This window comes from Scylla paramamosain, chromosome 22 (genome assembly GCF_035594125.1).
Source record: "Scylla paramamosain isolate STU-SP2022 chromosome 22, ASM3559412v1, whole genome shotgun sequence".
Taxonomy (NCBI): Eukaryota; Metazoa; Arthropoda; class Malacostraca; order Decapoda; family Portunidae; genus Scylla; species Scylla paramamosain.
The window spans coordinates 9,012,001-9,031,384 of record NC_087172.1 but is presented as its reverse complement, the minus strand read 5'-3'; the positions used below and the strand labels follow the sequence as shown (position 1 = coordinate 9,031,384).

Genomic DNA, 19,384 nt, shown 5'->3' with positions numbered 1-19,384 from the left:
TGACACCATCAAAAGTTCCTCTTCCCACTTTTGTGTCATTGGGGAAAAATTTACTTACATGTGAATTACAAATAATGGAATCACATATATAATGGGATAGCAGTACGAGTATGTTAGCCACTAGTGTTCTAGGGTAATTCATCCCCAGTCAAAATGTTCTGGTTGATTCATCCTGGGTTATTCATTGCTGGGTCATTCATCCACTATTCATCCCCTTTAGAAGGCATATACTAGAATATCCAGCATGCAGAAAGACCTTAATGAGGAGGAAAGGGCAAAAGTGAGTGAACTGAGTCTGAGGCAAAGGCAAAAAATGAGGAGAGATCAGTGACAGAGAAAAAGTGTTCTACTGGGACGTGATGGGTATGAAAATAAGAAAGTGGTACGTAAAAACCAGGGTGGAGGGAGGCAAAAAACTAAGTGACATATACAAAATGTGAATGGGCTGATCACGGCAAGTACTGAGTTAAATGAGTACCTCAAAAAAAAATTAACCTGATACCGTGGGGCTAACAGAGATAAAACTAGATAAATCTGTTGAGTGTTTAAACATGGATGATGGAAAATATGATATTTGGAAAAAGTTGAGGTTAAACAAACAAGATGTTATAACTTTAACCAAGAAAGACCTACATGTGGATGAAGTAGTTTATGGAAGCAATTACATTGAATTGATTAAAGTGGTGATTTGGAATGAGGGTAAAGCCATGAGGAATTTTGCAGTGATATATGTATCCTGAAGGACAATGTTGTGGAACATTAAAGAACACAAGGAAATTAAAAAAGAAACATTATCAGATATGACCATCATGGGTGACTTCAATTGTAAAGAAGTTAATTGGGAGGAGTGGACAACTGAAAGAAGTGATGAATCATGGGGCAGTGAATTGCTGAAGTTAGGCATGGAAAATGCTTTAATACAATGGATTGTAACTGATGTGTGACGTAACAGCAAGACTGGACTTTATTTTCACAAAAGAACCCAAAATTATAGAAAGTGTTACCTATGACTCTCCCTTAGGCAAAAGTGATCACATGCTAATTGAACTCCAAATAAGAGAGACCTTAAAGTAACTGAGAGAAAAGAGTCACAAGATTGGAAGGCTGAACTATAATAGGGCAGACTATAAAGCCATGAAACAATATTTTACACAGGAAAATTAAGGAAAGTGGTTTGACAAGAGGTGTAAGGAGGCAAAAAGTAAGAGAGACCAGATTTGGAATAAATGGAGAAGGAAAAGAAGGCCAGAACTATGGGAATACTATACAGAGGCCAGAAATGAGTATGTTCAGTGATGCAGAGAGGTAAACAGAAACTATGTGTAGGATATAGTAGAGAAGTGTAAGGACCAGCCAGAATTATTATACTGATTTATAAGCAGTAAACTAAAAAACAAAGAAGGGATAAGCTAGCTGGAAGGGAATGAACTGGAATACATGGAGGCTGCAGAATAGCAGAGGTCATGAATGACTATTTTCAGGATGTTTTCACCAGGGAAGATTATTTCAGCAATCAAGAGGAAACGAGCATGAATGGTAACATCTTGGTTAAGATCCAAATATCTATCAAAGAAATGGAGAAATTACTGAGTGGGTTAGATGCAAGGAAGGCACATGGACCAGATGGATTGTTGAACTGGGTGTTGAAACAGTGCAACAATGAGCTAAGTGCTAAAATACACAGTATCATGAATTATTCATGGAGTGAAGATAGAATCCCTGAAGACTAGAAGAGAGCAAATATTGTTCCAATATACAAAGGAGGCAAGAGAGAAGATCTGATGAATTATAGACCTGTATCATTGACAAATGTGGTGGCTGAAATCTGTGAGAAGGCAGTTCAAGATGACAAGTGGATGGAATATCTGGAGACCAAAGACATAATAAACAGTTTGGCTTTTGAAAAGGATGCTCATGTGCAACTAATTTGGTGTGCTTCTATTCAAGGGTTATTGATATAATGCAAGAAAGAGATGGATGGACAGATTGCATTTATTTAGATGTGAAGAAAGCCTTCAACAAAGTTCCACACAAGAGAATAATGTGGAAACTTATAGAAGTAGGCAGTGTGGGAGAAAAATTATTGGCATGGATGGAGGACTTTCTGAAGAGCAGAGAGATGAAGATGGTTATAAGAGATGAAATATCTATATTCAAGTGTTTACAGTGGAGTTCCTCAGGGATCAGTCCCAGCTTTGATTATATTTGCTTTATACATAAATGATATGGTTGAAGAGATAAGAAATTATCCAAGTCTGTTTGTTGATGATGCTAAGATCATGAAGGAAGTGAAGAATAAGGATGACTGTGGCCTGCTCCAAGAGGACTTGAATAAGATATATGAATGGAGTAGAAAATGAAAAATGGATTTTAATGTAAGAAAATGTAGTGTACTGAAGTTTGGAAAAGGCAAAAATAGACCTGCTGGAACCTATAAGCTGGGAGAAGCAAAAATCCAGAAAAGCAACACTGTGAAAGATCTTTGGGTAATAGTAATGATATGTCACTGGGTAAGTACATTAATAAAATTTTGGGGAAACTTACAGTCTTCTTAAGAACTAGGATATGATGAAGATTATTGTAACTATGATACATCCAAAGTCTAAAGAAGGACATTAAAAAGCTGGAAAGAATACAACAAGCTGCAACCAAAATGGTTCCAAGTTTGACAGACCTCCCTTATGAGGAGAGATTGCTAAGATTGGATCTAATGTCCCTGAAGCAGAGGAAAACAAGAGGGGATTTAATTGCAATATTTTAATTGATGGAAAGATTGGAGAAAGTTGGTAGAGAGGACCTGATAGTGTGGGACGAGCAAACCATAAGAGGGCACAGGAAAAAAACTGAAGAAAGGCATATGCAAGAGGGACGTCACGAAGCACAGTTTTCCATATAGAACTGTTGAGGTTTGGAATGCGTTGGACAGAGAAGTGGGTGAAACAACAAAAATACATAATTTCAAGATGAAGTTGGATAAATTTTGTCATATTAGAGACAGGACAACTTGAGTAGAGCTCCTTTCCTGTATGTCACAATTAGGTAAATACACACACACACACACACACACACACACACATGGTGCACATGGCAGAGCTGAAAGGACGTGTTTCCTAGTGCCCTGCATATAGAAGGAAAGAAAAACACAAATTGCTCACAGTGGAACTTGATATGATATGAAGACACAGGAATACCTAGGTGCTAAATAGGGATGGGAGAAACAATATGTGAATATAGTTATCCCATCTCTAGGAAACTTTGGTTTGGTTTGTTTACACTTTGGAGAAACATGGCGTAGGGCAGCATCCTGAAAGAAAGGTTTTACTTTGAAGGTTTTACTGGTGAAGAAAGAGAACTAAATTATAGACTGCAGTGTAGAAAAATTTTGTATATGGAAGAAATGATGGACAAGTTATTGGAGAGAATAAAGACAGTGGAGGCACACATCCTGGCCGAGAAACCAGAAAAAGTGGCAGAACAAGGAGGCGACAAACCCCTGCCCCCCAGAGTACTGTCCTCCACAGTCACCTGCGCCGACCCAGTAGGGGGTGGTAGTTGCCGTCTGTCTGCCTTCAAGGCCTCCACTTCACCCCGCAAATCAGTCAAGGCGTCCAACACAACTGACCAAGGGAGAGGAGCAGGAGAAGTGCCGCGGGAACCACGTGCGTCAGCACTGTTACGTAATCTCACGCAACCATGCCTCCCACTCAAGCGACGAGATGAATGATCCCTGTGCCTGTCGTCGTCATCTTGAGGGCGAACAGTGGACCCAGGGAGAGGAGAAGGCCCACAGAAGGCACGTGGGGCAGGAGGGGAAGGGGATCGAGAGGCAGAGGACGCTTCACCAGACTCCGACATGGCTGCCGCACTGCGATAAGGAGAACAAAGCCGTAAGCTTCCCACAGTTCCATCGTCAGTGGAGACTGACATACCAATAATACAACTCGCCCCAAAAACGGGTAACGAAGTTGAAGGCACTGTACCTGCGTAACAAGTATCGTGGCCTTATCTGAAAGAAAACAGCAAAAACTTGGAAGTCCGTATGACCCAGAATGACCGTGTCTGCCCGACGCGGCGATCAGCAAAGAACTGCCAGCAGCGCGTGACGCACTCTCTCATGGGAAATGTCCGCACCAGCAGAGGTGATTTGCCTCGAAAAATTAGAAGTACACTTCAACTGACCTACGGTAAGTCTCGTGTACTTTGTTAATTATTACAGCAAAGTTGACAGAGACGGAAGATAAAAATGACAAGTTAAAGGTGGAAAATGACTGTTTAAAAGAACAAATAAAGGAAAAGTATAAATTGTTCAGAAAGGAAATGAGGAAATGAAGGCAAGTGTAAAGGATGTGGAAATGAGGCAAAATAAGTGGTTAAATGAAAGCAAATTTGAAGAAGAATCACTAAAGAAAATAATAGAACAACAAGAAAATGAGAAACAAAACCTCAGACAGAAAATGGTAAATGTTATTAAAGAAGAGAAAAAGTTAGTGAGAGACACTACAGAAAAATATAAACAAGTAATTGTATTTGATTTAAGGGAAGAGAAAATGGTAGGTGGAATTCAAAGAGAGGAAAAGGAAAAGAACCTGTTAAGTAAGTTGCTGAAGAAAGTGACGGATGAAGACAGTCTGGTATTAAAGTAAGTGGAAGAGTTCCATAGAATTGGGAAATATGAAGAAGAAAAATGAGACCCATAAGAATAAGGTTTGCAACACAGGTATAAGCAGAAGTAATCAATGGGTCTTGGAGCTGTCTGGAGATGAAGAATATAGGAATGTATGGATAAACAAGGATATGGATGAGACTGGAAGGTTGAAGCAAAAGGAGCTGGTAAATGAGGCTAAAAAAACAAACAAACAAACAACGAATGGGGGAGGAGAAAAAGAAGTTTTCTGGAGAGTAAGAGATATGAAAGTAAAAGAAATGGTACATCAAACAGTAAGTAAGGTATGTTATACTAATGTAAATGGATTAATGGAAACTAAAATGGAATTAAATGAGTTCTTAAGCAGAACTGCACCGAATGTTATTGTATTATGTGAGACAAAATGGAAAAATTAATGGGAACTCCTGACATTGGTGATGATGATTTATGGATGAAAAATAAAAGTGACAAGGGAGGAGGTAGAGTGATCATTCTAACTAAAAAATATGTTAAAGTGGAGAAGGTAATAAAAAGCGAAGACAAGTCCGAAATTCTACAAGTGATGATTAGAAGTGGAAATGGAAAGATAATGAATTATGTAGGAGTGTATGTGCCACCTGTGACCAATACTTGACAAAAAGAAGAGCAAGAAGAGATGTTGGTAGATGTGTTAAAAGGTCTTGAAGAGATAGTGATGGAAAGTAGTGATATAGTTATTGTTGGTGATTTTAATTGTAAGGAGATAAATTGGGAGACAATAACAACTACTGGAAGTGAGAACTTATGTAGTAATAGACTATTAAACTGGGCAGTGGAAAACTTGATGACTCAATGGGTTGATTGTGATACCAGATTTAGTGGAAGAGATAAACCATCAAGACTTGATTCAGTGTTTACCAGACATGAAAATTATTGAAACTATACACTATGATAGCCCTCTAGGTAAAAGTGATCATGTGTTGATGGAATTTAATTTGAAAAATGAAAATGTAATCATTGATGAAAATTATAAGGTGAAAAAATTTAAATACTCGTATAGTTAAGCTGACTGAAAAATTAAGAAAATACCTTGTTACTGTGGACTGGAAAGACTTTGAAGATGCAGAAGATGTTTGGGAAAAATGTGATGAATTTATAAGGATATGTAATTCTGCTGTGGAGAAATTTGTACCTAGAGCAAGATGTAGAAAGGGTAAAGAACCATCAAGACTAGATTTAGTATTTACAAAAGAACCAGAAATTGTTGATAATATGGAATACACATGTATAATAGGAAAAAGAGACCACATGGTAATAGAACTAAACTTAAAATAATTTAAAGAAGAATTAAAAAGAAACCATAGGATTGGAAGATTCAGTTACAAGTAAGGAAAATTTGATCAAATTAAGAAATACGTTGAGGAAAATGACTGGACTAAATTTAAAGAAGTCAGGGGAGTGGAAAGGAAATGGAAAGAATTTGTTGAAATATATAATGAAGGGGTGCAAAGATATATACCAAAAGAAAGAAGAAGAAAAGTTGGATGTAATGATTGGTTTAGTAGATGTGAAATATAAAAAAAAGAGGTACTGTTTGAAAAAAAAAATGGAAGAGAGGAAGAAGATAAAATTTGTGGGCAGAGTATAAGACAAAGAGAAATGAATATGTTAAGATACAAAGAGAAGAGTGTAGAAAATACAAGAAAGATATAATAGATAAATGCAAAGATCAACCAAAACTGTTCTACAGACATAACAATAAAATACTATGAAAGGAAATAATTAAAAAAATAAATTTAGATGGCAAAAAATATGAAGAGGTTGAGGATATGGTGGTGTTGAGTGATGCCTTTCAGTCAGTCTTCAACAAAGAAAGCAAGTTTATAATACAAGAAAGTGAAGGAGCAGCAGTTAACTCTCTTGGAGAAATTAATGTAGCTACCGATGAAATACAGGAAATGATGCAGAAGTTAGAAGTAGATAAAGCACAGGGACCAGATGGTATATCAAACTGGGTTTTAAAGGAATGCAATAGTCAGTTGGCAGACAAAATACATCATATTGTAGAGCATTCATTACAAGAGAGCAAGGTATCAAGTGACTGGAAAAAGGCTGATATTGTACCAATATTTAAATTGGGGTGTAAAAAAAACCCTCTGAACTATAGACCAGTATCATTAACATCAGTCATGGGAAAAATATGTGAATGAATTGTGAAAGATAAATGGACAAAATTTTTGGAAGAAACTGGCATGATAACTCATAAACAATTCGGATTTTGTAGAGGGAGATCATGTACAACTAATCTGATTTGTTTTTACTCAAGAATAATTGACATAGTACAAGAGTGAGTTGGATGGGTAGATGGTATCTCCTTGGATTTGAAAAAGGCCTTCGACATGGTGCCACATAAGAGACTCGTGTGGAAGATAAAGAACGTTGGTGGAGTGAGAGGGAACCCTTGAAGTGGATGGAAGACTTTCTAAGCATTAGAAAAATGAGAACAGTTATTAGAGATCAAAAGTCATCTTGGAGAAAAGTAGCTATTGGAGTACCTCAAGGTTCTGTACTGGCTCCAGTCATGTTCACTGTGTACACTAATGATATGATGGAAGGGATCAACAGCTATATGAGTTTATTTGCGGAGGATGCTAAATTGATGAAAAAAAGTAGAAACAGAGGAAGATCAGAAAGCTTTACAAGATATGAACCAGATTAAAAAATGGAGCTGTAAATGGGAAATGAATTTTAGTGCAAAGAAATGTAGCTTACTGGAGTTTGGGAGGAGTAAAAAAGACCATCTGGTGATTAAAATTTGGGAGATGACTATATTGGAAGAGAATAGAGGAAATGGATCTTGGAGTGATAGTAGCAGACACATTAACAGCTGTTTACCGTATAAACAAGATTGTTGGGGAAACAGTGAATTTGCTAAGGAATATAAGAATTGCATTTGCATACTTAGATGAAGAATTGATGAGGAATCTAATTGTAATGATGATTCATCCAAAATTGGAATATACAGCTGTAGTATGGTCACCAAGTCTCAAGAAACACATCAGGAAACTGGAGAGGATACAAAGAGCAGCAACAAAGATGATCCCAAACTTAAGTGAAGAGACATACAAAATGAACCTATAAAAACTAAACCTTTCAACTCTGGAACAAAGAAGGGAGAGAGGAGAGTTAATTGTGATACATAGACTAATGGAAGGACTGGAAAAGCTAGACAGCAACGTTGCAATGTGAGATATAAGAGGACACGGAAAGAAGCTAAAAAAAGAAAATTTCTAGCAGATATTAAAAAGAATAGTTTTCCACAAAGGGTAGTTGATACATGGAACTCTCTAAATAAGGATGTGGGGCAAGCAAAAACTATTCATAATTTCAAGGCCAAGTTAAATGATAGTAGATACAGAGGCAGGACAGTATGAGCATAGCTCCTTTCCTGCATGTCACAACTACCCAGTCACACACACACACACACACACACACACACACACACACACACACACACACACACACACACACAAATGGTAAACACGTTGGATCAATGGGTGAAAGAAAATACTAGGTACAGAGGGGAAGATGAACCATCACTACTAGACTTGGTTTTTACAAAAAAGCCAGAAAATGAACCAAGCATAGAATATTTGTGTCCAGTGGGAAAAAGTAATCATGTGAAGATGGAGATAGAGATCAAAGAAGAAGTGCCAAAATTCAATGAGGAATATAAAAATGAGAGAAAAAATTATGCTAAGGCAGACTTTACAGGGTTAAAGAAATTCTACGGAGAGCTTGATTGGAGTAATTTATTAAGAGGTATGGAGGTGCAGAAAAAATATGAAGTGTTTTTAAGCAAGTTTAGAGAAGGTGTTGAAAGATATGTGCCAAGATATAAGGTAAAAGAAAATAAGAAAGTGTGGTTTAATGCAAAGTGTGCAGAGGCAAAAAAAAAGGAGAGGGCATGGAAAAAAATGAGGAAACAATGGAATGAGATAAATAGAGAAGAATACAGGACAGATAGAAATGATTATGTTAAAATAAGAAGAGAACAAGAAAGAAATTTTTAAAGAGATGTAGTTGGAAAGTGTAAAGAACCCAAACTTTTCTATAGATATGTAAATGGAAAAATAAAGGATAGAGATACCATTACAAAGCTGAAGAAAAATGGAGAAATTTATGAAACCACACAAGAGATGGCTGAGATAATGAATAAAAGCTTTAAGTCTGTATTTACAAGAGAAACTGTCTTTGCATCACTGGGAGATGAGGAACAACAGAAAGGAATAGAAAACATACAAGTGGAAAGAAAAGAAATTAAAAGACTACTGGAAGAGCTAGATACTAGGAAGATGATGGGACCAGACGAAGTAAATGGATTGATATTGAAAGAATGTAGAGAGGAATTGGAAGAACCAATATGGGAGATAATTAACAGTTCTTTGAAGGAGGGAAAAGTACCAAAGGAATGGAAGAGAGCAAATACAGTACCATTATACAAAGGAGGTAATAAAATGGAACCACTGAATTACAGACCAGTCTCACTCACGAGTATTGTAAGTAAACTCTATGAAATAGTCATTAAAAACAGATGGGTGCAATATCTTGAACAAGAATATATAATAACAGAAAAACAATTTGGTTTCAGGAAAGAGAGATCTTGCGAAACAAACTTACTGAGCTTTTATACAAGAGTAATAGATAAACTACAAGAGAGAGATGGTTGGGTTGATGCAGTCTATTTAGATGTGAAAAAAGCTTTTGATACAGTTCCACATAAAAGTCTCATATGGAAACTGGAACATCGAGGAGGGCTAAAAGGAAAAATACTTAAGTGGATGAAGGATTATCTCCAAGGTAGGGAAATGAGTACAGTAATCAGAGATAATAAATCAAGTTGGTGCGAAGTAACAAGCGGAGTACCACAAGAGTCTGTGTTGGCACCTATAAAGTTTCAGGTCTATATAAATGATATGACGGTGGGTTTAAATAGCTACATTAACATGTTTGCAGATGATGCAAAATTGATGAAAGTAATAAAGAACCAAGAGGATTGTGAGGAACTACAGAGGGATATTGATAGAATTTATGAATGAAGTAAACGATGGAAATTAAAATTTAATATAAAGAAGTGCCATGTAATGGAGATGGGAAGAAGTAAAAGGAGACCTTCATGATACACCCCAAACACACATGATACGCCCCAAACTGGAATACGCAGCAGTGGTATGGTCTCCACACAAGAAGAAAGATATAAGGAAATTGGAAAGGATACAAAGAACAGCTACGAAAATGATACCTGAATTGGAAGACCTAAGTTACGAGGAAAGACTGGAAGAAATTGGATTACCAACACTGCAAGAAAGAAGGGAAAGAGGAGACCTGATAACAATGTTCAAATTAATAAACAACATGGAGAAGATAGACAGAGATGACCTAGTTGTAAAAGTGGAGGAAGGAGATAGACGTACAAGGGGACATATGAAGAAATTAAAGAAGAGTCATTGTTTGGGAGATATTAAAAAACACAGCTTTCCGCATCGAATGGTTGAAATATGGAATAACTTAAAAGAAGAAGTGGTTGCGGCAAAGAGTGTGCACATGTTTAAAGAGATTAGATAAATTCGGGTATGGAGACAGGACTAATTGAGCTTTGGCTCGGACCCTGTACTATACAACTTGGTAAAACTAGGTAAATACACACACACACACACACACACACACACACACACACACACACACACTCATACATGGTAGCGGTGGAGCTGACAGGATGTGTTTTCAAGTGCTCTGCATATAGAAGGAAGGAACAACACAAATTGCTCATGGTGGAGCAAGATATGTTATGAAGACACAGGAATATCTAGGTGGTAAATAGGGAGGGGAGAAACAGTACCGTGAGTATAGTTATCCTGTCTCTAGGAAAGTTTGGTTTGGTTTGTTTACATTTTGGATATTATGGCAGAAGGTGGCAGCCCAAGGTTTGAAGGTTTAAGTGGAGAAGAAAGAGAATTAAACTGCAGTACAGAAAAATTTTGCATATGGAAGAAATGATGGACAAGTTATTGGAAAGAATAAAGACATTGGAGGAACACCAGAAGGAGACAGGTAAGGAGTTGGTAACTATTACAGCAAAGTTAATTGAGATGGAAGATAAAAATGAAAAGTTAAAGGAGAAAAATGACTGTTTAAAGAAACAAATAAAAAAAAAGTAGAAACTGTTCAGAAAGGAAATGAGGAAATGAGGCAAGTGTAAAGGATGTGGAAATGAGGCAAAATAAGTGGGTAAACGAATGTAAATTTGAAGAAGTGTCACTAAAGAAAATGAGAACAACAAGAAAATGAGAAACAAAACCTCAGACAAAGTGGTAAATGTTATTAAAGAAGAGAAAAATAATTGGTGAGAGACATTGTAGAAAATATAAACAAGTAATTGTATTTGGTTTAAAGGAAGAAAAAATAGTAAGCAGAATTCAAAAAGAAGAAAAGAAAAAAAGAACTGTTCAATAAGTTACTGATGAAAGTGATGGGTGAAGACAGTCAGGTAGTAAAGCAAGTGGAAGAGTTCCATAGAATTGGAGAATATGAAGAAAAAAAAAAAAAAATGAGACCCATAAGAATAAGGTTTACAACACAGGTACATGCAGAAGAAGTAATTAATGGATCTTGGAGGTTGACTGGAGATGAAGAATATTAGAATGTATGGATAAAGAGGGATATGGATGAGATTGAAAGGTTAAAGAAAAAGGACCTGGTAAATGAGGCTAAACAAAAAAATGAACAAAGAATGGAGGAGAAGTTGTAGTTTTCTGGAGAGTAAGAGACATGAGAATAAAGAAATGGTACATCAAACAGTAAGTAAAATATGTTATACTAATGTAAATGGATTAATGTTAACAAAGATGGAATTATTATGAGTTGTTAAACAGAACTGCACCAGACGTTGCTCTATTATGTGAGACAGAATGGAAAAACGAATGGGGAATTCCTGACATTGGTGATGATAAATATGATTTATGGATGAAAAATAGAAGTGATAAGGGAGGAGGTGGAGTGATCATGATGACTAAAAAATGTGTTCAAGTGGATAGGGTAATAAAAAGTGAAGACAAGTCTGAAATTCTACAAGTGATGATTAGAAGTGGAAATGGAAGGATAATGAATTATGTAGGAGTGTATGTGCCACGTATGACCAATGTTTGGCGAAGAGAAGAACACGAAGAGATGCTGGTAGATGTGCTAAAAGGTCTTGAAAAGATAGTAATGAAAAGTAGTGATACAGTTATTGTTGGTGATTTTAATTGTAAGGAGATAAATTGGGAGACATTGACAACTACTGGAAGTGAAAACTCATGGAGTAATAGACTTAAATTACACGGTGGAAAACTTAATGACTCAGTGGGCTCATTGTGATACCAGATTCAGAGGAAGAGATAAACCATCAAGACTTGATTTAGTGTTTTACCAAGGACATGGAAATTATTGAAACTATACACTATGGTAGCCCTCTAGGTAAAAGTGATCTTATGTTGATGGAATTTAATTTGAAAAATGAAAATGTAATTATAAGGTGAAAAGATTTAAATATAGTAAAGCTGACCTTGAAAAATTAAGAAAATTTGAAGATGCAGAAGATGTGCAGGAAAAATGGGATGAATTTATAAGGATATATAATTCTGCTGTGGAGAAATTTGTACCTAGAGGAGGAGTAAGATGTAGAAAGGGTAAAGAATGGTTCAATACAAAATGCAAAGAGGCTAGAAATTTTAAGTCAAATGCTTGGAATAGATGGAAGAAGAGGAAAACTGAGAGCAGATGGGAGAAATATATTGATGCTAGAAATAAGTACGTTGAGATAATAAGAATGGAGAGAAGAAACTATGAAAGAGATAATAGATAAGTGTATAAATGAACCCAAACTGTTCTTTAGACATATTAATGGGAAAATGAAGAAGAAGGAAGGTGTATCAATATTGAAAGTTGAAGGAAAAATGTACGAGGATGCACGGGACATGGCGGAAGTTATGAACAATAGTTTCAGATGGGTATTTACTGTGGAAGGGGAGTTTGATGCTGGAAGGGATAAGTTGGTGAGGAATATACTAAGTACAGTCCCACTCAGTTATGAGGAAATACTTAAGATGATGGAAGAACTTGATGTAAATAAAGCAACTGGTCCAGATGGGGTATCAAACTGGATAATGAAGAAATGTAGAGAACAACTGGCTGATAAAATTCACTGTCTATTGGTGACATCACTATCACAGGGAAGAGTACCGAAAAATTGGAAGAGAGCAAATATTACACCAATATTCAAAGAAGGAAATAAGGAAAACCCACTAAATTATACACCAGTGTCCTTGACTATTGTTGTAGGAAAACTATGCAAAAGAACAATAAAGGCAAGATGGATGGAATACTAGAAAAGAGATAAAGTTTTGGTAAATTGTCAATTTGGATTTAGGAGGGGAAGATCATGCTCCATGAACTTATTGTCCTTTTATTCAAGGATAATCAATATTGTGCAAGAGAGAGATGGATGGGTGGATGGTGTCTACTTAGACTTGAAGAAAGCATTTGACAAAGTACCACACTGAAGATTGCTATGAAGGAAAAAAAAAAAAATATGGAAAAATTGGAGGAAGACTGCTGGAGTGGATGGAGGATTATCTGGATGACAGAGAGATGAGAACAGTAATACAAGACCAGAATTCATCTTGGCTGAAAGTAACTAGTGGTGTCTCATAGGGGTCAGTGTTGGGACCGATAAAGTTTGTAATATATGTGAATGACATAAATGAAGAAATAAACAATTATATGAACTTATTTGCAGATGATGCTAAGCTGATGAGAAGGGTAGAAAATGTAAATGAATGTATAGTATTGCAAGATGATTTAAATAAGATAAATAGATGGAGTAAATCTTGGCAAATGGAATTCAGTTTAAGTAAATATAAAGTAATGGAGTTTGGTAAGAGTAAGAAAAGAATACAATATCATTATGAGATAGATGGTGTGAAGTTACAGAAATCAAAAGAGGAAGTGGATTTGGGAGTAACAGTTACTGAAAATTTGACTCCAGACAGACACATTGATAAAATTACTGGAGAGACGATGAATTTGTTAAAAAGAGTGAGAATGGCATTCTCATATTTGGATGAAAGAATAATAAAAAAGTTGTTGATTTCCATGATAAGACCAAGATTGGAATATGCAACAGTGGTGTGGTCTCCTCATACAAGGAGGAATATTATAAAATTGGAAAGAGTACAAAGAGCAGTCACTAAGATGGTTTCGGAGTTGAGTAAGTCATCCTATGAAGAGAGATTAAGAATGTTGGAAATTCCTACCTTTGAAAATAGGAGAGAGAAAGGGGATTTAATAAACATCTGTAGAATGATAAATAATATGGAAAATGTGGACAAAAAGTGTTTTATAAATTTAGACACATAGAGTATAAGGAGACACAGTAAGAAATTGAAGAAAGTTAACTGTAGAAGGGACATCAGGAAGTATAGTTTTCCTCACAGAAGTGTGAAGAAATGGAATGAACTCAGCAAAGACGTTGTGAATGCTGAAAGTGTCTGTGCTTTAAAGACCAAACTAGATAGATATAGAGACAGGATACTATGAGATTACTCCCTTCCTGTAAACCACAACTAGGCATATACAACTAGGTAAATAAACACTCATCACTGAGACCACTGATACCACTGAAGGTGAGAATGAAGTCACAGGTTGTATTAGAGGAAATCCTGCCAAGGGCAGGGAAACTCTCCAAGGATACTAATTATAAGAACATATGGTTAAAAAGAGACATGGGTCAGAATGAAAGATAAAAAAGAACAAAGGCTGAGAAATGAAGCTAAAGAATAAAAAAAATGAGAAAAGAACAGAGATGGAGAAGTTACTGGGGAGTTATAGATATGAGACTGGAAATTATACATGGAAGAGAAAAAGAAAAGGAAAATGAATGTGGCATATACCAACACAAATGAACTTATCTCAATGATTATCAAAGTGAATGATTTTCTGAAGGAGTTTAAGCCTGATGCAATGGGAATATCAAACTAAACTAAGTGGTCAATTTATTGCTGAACAATGTTGGGAACAGACAGTATGATATTTGGCAAAAAAAACAGGAATGGTAAGCAGGGTGGTGGAGTCATGTTAATGACTAAAAAGGTCCTAAAAGTTAGTAGAGTCAGCTGTGGAAAGGAAAGTGCTGAAAGAATTATATGGAAATTGGGAGCCAGAAACATGAAAAGGAGAGATTTTGTTCTGAGTTATGACCCTTCTAAAACAGGATCATGGGGAGAAGTAAAATATGCCAAGATGCTAAGTGATACAAGATTGTCATTAATAGAACTGATGAAGGAAGGTGACAAACTTGTACTTATGGGTGACTTTAATTGTAAAGAAGTATTTTGGGAGGAACTGAGAACTGAGGTGGGTGAAAGTTCCTGAGGAAATATATTACTGAACATGATTATAAAGAACACATTGACAGTGGGTTCAGCAAAACACCAGACACAGAAGTAATAACTTGACCTAATCTTCACCAAAGAGCCTGAGATAGTCAGAGAGGTTACATACAATGGCAAGTGGTCACTGTTGGCAAAATTTGATAAAATGTGGGAATGGAGCTACACATGGAAAGTAGAATTCAACATCAAGAAATGCAATGTAATGGAGTTTGGAAAGAGCAATCAGAGGATTTCAGGGAACTGTAAACTTGGAGAAGAGAAAATAAAGAATTCAAAGTCAGAAAGAAATTTTGGAAATATTCATATCAGATAACATTTGACCTGAGAAACACATAAATAAAATTATCGGAAAGACTTTCAGCTTATTGAAAAATAGATAAAATTGTTGGAGAGACTTACATCCTATTGAAAAATGAGACGTCCCGTGCCAGAAGGACGTAACCCAGAAATATGAATTTTGAGCAAATGCAGTTTAAAGTTATGTAATATTAACTGGGATGTAATTGTACAAAATGTATTATTATTAAAAGTCAAAGTAATCAGATGGTCTAGGTCTACCATTTTATGCATAATTTGAGTAAATTTATTTTATTTTATTTTATTTTATTTTTTATTTATTTATTTATTTATTTTTTTTTGCTTGATTTGTGTTACCTTATTCTGTAGCCAAAACTAAAATATTGCAATATTTAATTTAAATATACAAACTAAAGTATATGATAATATATGCACTGTGTGTAAATATCAGCCTGTTTGATGGATATTTTATTTATTTATTTATTTTTTCAAAATCTATGAAATTGGAAAATATATATATTTTATGTTTGGAGACCTGAAAATCCCAATAGACACACATATTTTAGATTAATTAATTACTATAGTATGAGTACTCATACCAATCAGTTGAATACACTGTTTTGTACATGAACAAGGGGGATTGACTTTGAGCTGCAACTTCCGTCTTCGTTTTGCGACTCACATACTTTTCCCCATTATGTCTTTTCTTTTTCACTACAGACTTTTCCACTGTTCAGGCTTCCTTGTTCTCTTCCTGCCTGAGGTATGAACCTCCTGTTCCTCACTAGTGTCACAAGAACTCATGATTGTCTATTTAATCCTCATATTTTGGCTGAAAATAAGAGGAAAACACTCAGTGTACCGTCTTACATGAGTTAAAGAGACAACTGCGTGGTGCCCATGTGCTGCTGAGTGCATGGTTTGGCTGCTGTGCAGGTGTGTACTGAGCCAGCTCTCCCATTGGGTCAATCATACGCCCTTCTGGGTCCCCAAACAAAATCTAACCCTATAGTTTGAAACAGGAGGGAACATGTGATTTCAAGCCTTCATACCACCAACACAGAGCCACTTTCTGCCTGAAAACTTCCATCATGTGTTTAATAGTGCCTTCTGGTGCCTGTATTCAGCACTAACTAAAAACTGCCAAATTTTGGATTACGGCCTTGTGGCACGAGATGCCTAAAGTATAAGAGTGGTATTTACTTACACGGATGAAAAACTGGTAAAGAAACTGATTGCCACTCTCATAAGGCCAAAATTGGAACATGCTGCAGCAGTGTGGTCATCAAACCAGCAACAAAATTGACTCCAAGCTTGTTGGAAATGTCATGTGAGGAGAGCCTATCAAAACTGGAATCGACAACACTGGAGCAAAAAAGGGAAAGAGGAAACTTTATGGCAGTTTATAGAAACATGAAGAATATGGAAGTGCTTGATAGAGAAGATCTAATAAAATGGAATATGAAAGATACATGGGGACATGGAAGGAAGATAAAAAAAGATAATTACAGAAGGAATATGAAAATGAACAGCTTTCCCCATAGAGTAATAGGTTTATGAATTGGACTGGATGAGAAAGTAGTGTCTGAATTTAAGGCCATGTTAGTCACCCTGAGATACAAAGATGGGACAGCACTAGCATAGCTCCCCTCCCGTACAGCTAAGTAAATACAAATAGGTAAATACATACCACAGTAGCACCACTGGCCACACATTCAAGCTGCAGCTAACACACCACTCACACACTACACCATACCATACACTAACAAGACTACATGCAAATCTATTAGGTTGTACAATAACAATAAATCAAAATAAAATCACGTATTTTTCATTTGATGAGTATGCTATAAATATAAGTTCTTCCAAAATCATAATTTCTCCAAAAGCTCTATCATTTGTCATTTGCCATGTGTTCCTGTTGGCTATTTGCACTGCTGAAATATTAATAATGAACTGCTGTTTGATTTGTGCATTTATGTTTTCTCCAGCACTAGCAATGTTGTTGTAAAGCATATGTGCAGTATACAAAGTGTTTCAGCAAGAACATTGTTTAGAAAGTAGGCAATTTTAACCTACTGTATTGACCTTTATTGTTAATAACCAGTAACCTCTTTATGTTTTGACAGACAGTGACAACTCTAGAACTCTATGATCTGCATGATGTGTCCCGTCGCATCACCATTACTCTCATCCGCAACACAGCACAGAGCAAAAGAAATTCCGTTATTAAAGGTAGACCATGATATCCTCAACATGTAACATCTGTTAATATTTACATATTGCTTACTATTAAAGAGGTTTGCTGTAAGGTTCTTTATGTGCCTTTGACACATTTTCTTTTTACAGTGAAAAGTTTTGGTAGAGAGATTTTCATCAACATGGGGTATGATCTCACTCCTGGAAACTTCTGCATAAACTTTCTACTCTCATGGGCAGAAGATAGGAAAATTGAATTTGATATATCTTGGACAGATGTGTCTAAGGTACAGTATGTGTAACATTTTTACTTCTCACAAGTTATAAGCCATGTATAAAGTTTTTATCTTTAACAAGCTGTTTTATTGAAGAAAATTTGAAAGTTCTACCTCCATTGTACCTATTTGTAAGAGTAGTAACAAGAATTTAATTGTCCTTATTTTTAGCATTTCTGAATAAATAATCATATGTGTTATTTTCAGGGATTTTCTAAAGAACAGATCTTGAAAGGAAAGTTCTCACAGCCATTTAGGACTGTACTTCTTGATGGATATTATATGCACAATAACAAAAATGTTACCGCCTTCATAAAATTCAATTGGGATGGTATGAATCCAAGGTAATAATCTATTGCATGAGGGGTGACTGATAAGTTTTGTGCCTCCAGAAAATTGTAGCTGATGGAAATCTTTGAATCCCTTATTTTCAGCATAACCTCCCTTCAAGTCAACACACTTCTTCCATCAGTGGTGGAGTGTCTGGATTCTCTTGGAGTAGAAGTCCTTAGATTGACTCCTTATGCAGGCATCCATGGCCTACTTGATTTTGTCATTGGTAGTATAGCATTGTCTAGCCAAACTTTGTTTTTTTTAGCTCCAGGAACAAGCGGAAATCAGAGGTGCAATATCTGGTGAGTGAGAGACAAGTTAGAAGCCACAGTCATGGACTTTAGCCATTGCCATCACCAAGTTATGGGTCAGAGCATTTTCTGGATGGAACATGACCTTTCTGATCACAATTCCTGACTTCTTGATGACCTCCTTTAGGTATATCAATGGGTCATCATAAAATTGTTCTGTGTCAATGTAACCTTTATGGAGATGATCCACTAGTATGTCTTGGGTGTGCCAGTCAAGGCCTTGGCTTAACTTGGAGTGCAAAAGGAGGCTTGTTTCCACTGCTTTGACAGTTATCTGGTCTCAGGCTGGAAATGATGAACCCAGGACTCATCCATCATAATGATTTGAGCCCCAAAATTTTCTAGATTAGCTCTGAAGAGTCCTTATTTGTTGGTGGATGGTGTGCATTGTGAGTACTTCTGTTTCAGGATCAGGAAATGTAGTACACAGTGAGTATACACCTTCAACATACCAAATCCATTTTTCAGAATGTTGCTACTCATAATTTGGTCATGAGACATGTACAACAACTTGTATGCTATTTGACAACATGACAGCTACCAGTGTTTCAAAACCATTTTGAGGACAAGTTTTAGATTCTCTGGTGTGGTCACAGTTGACAGCCTCCCCAATGTTGGATTGTGTTTGAGGCTCTCATGCTTAAGTTCTTTGACTCAACTTTTCACCATGGCAAATGAAGGAGCATCTTTCCCTAGTGTATTTACTACTTCTTAATGGTTATCAGATGGAGTCATGCCTTTCAACTGAAGATATTAGATCATGAGCCAGTACTTAGGTCTTACCACTTTTATGATACCTGTTAAGTAAATTCACCCCAAGAACTTGCTAGAAGGAAATAAAAAGTGCCAGAATCA

The 19,384-nt window shown here is 36.2% G+C and overlaps 1 protein-coding gene and 1 long non-coding RNA gene across 3 annotated transcripts in view; one reads left to right on the top strand and one right to left on the bottom strand.

Annotated features, from left to right (window-relative positions):
• Positions 1 to 19,384, top strand: part of LOC135111515 (uncharacterized) — a 716,663-nt gene that overhangs the window by 386,860 nt on the left and 310,419 nt on the right. For both annotated transcript variants that reach the window (XM_064024883.1, XM_064024882.1), the window contains exons 53-55: positions 17,541 to 17,646; positions 17,761 to 17,897; positions 18,093 to 18,229. In XM_064024883.1, coding sequence (XP_063880953.1) covers positions 17,541 to 17,646; positions 17,761 to 17,897; positions 18,093 to 18,229 — 380 coding nt within the window. The remainder of the gene's footprint in view (positions 1 to 17,540; positions 17,647 to 17,760; positions 17,898 to 18,092; positions 18,230 to 19,384) is intronic.
• Positions 3,405 to 9,842, bottom strand: LOC135111516 (uncharacterized). Its single transcript, XR_010273759.1, has 2 exons — positions 3,981 to 9,842; positions 3,405 to 3,865 (listed from the first exon to the last, which is right to left on the bottom strand). It is a non-coding gene; the product is annotated as an uncharacterized LOC135111516 (long non-coding RNA).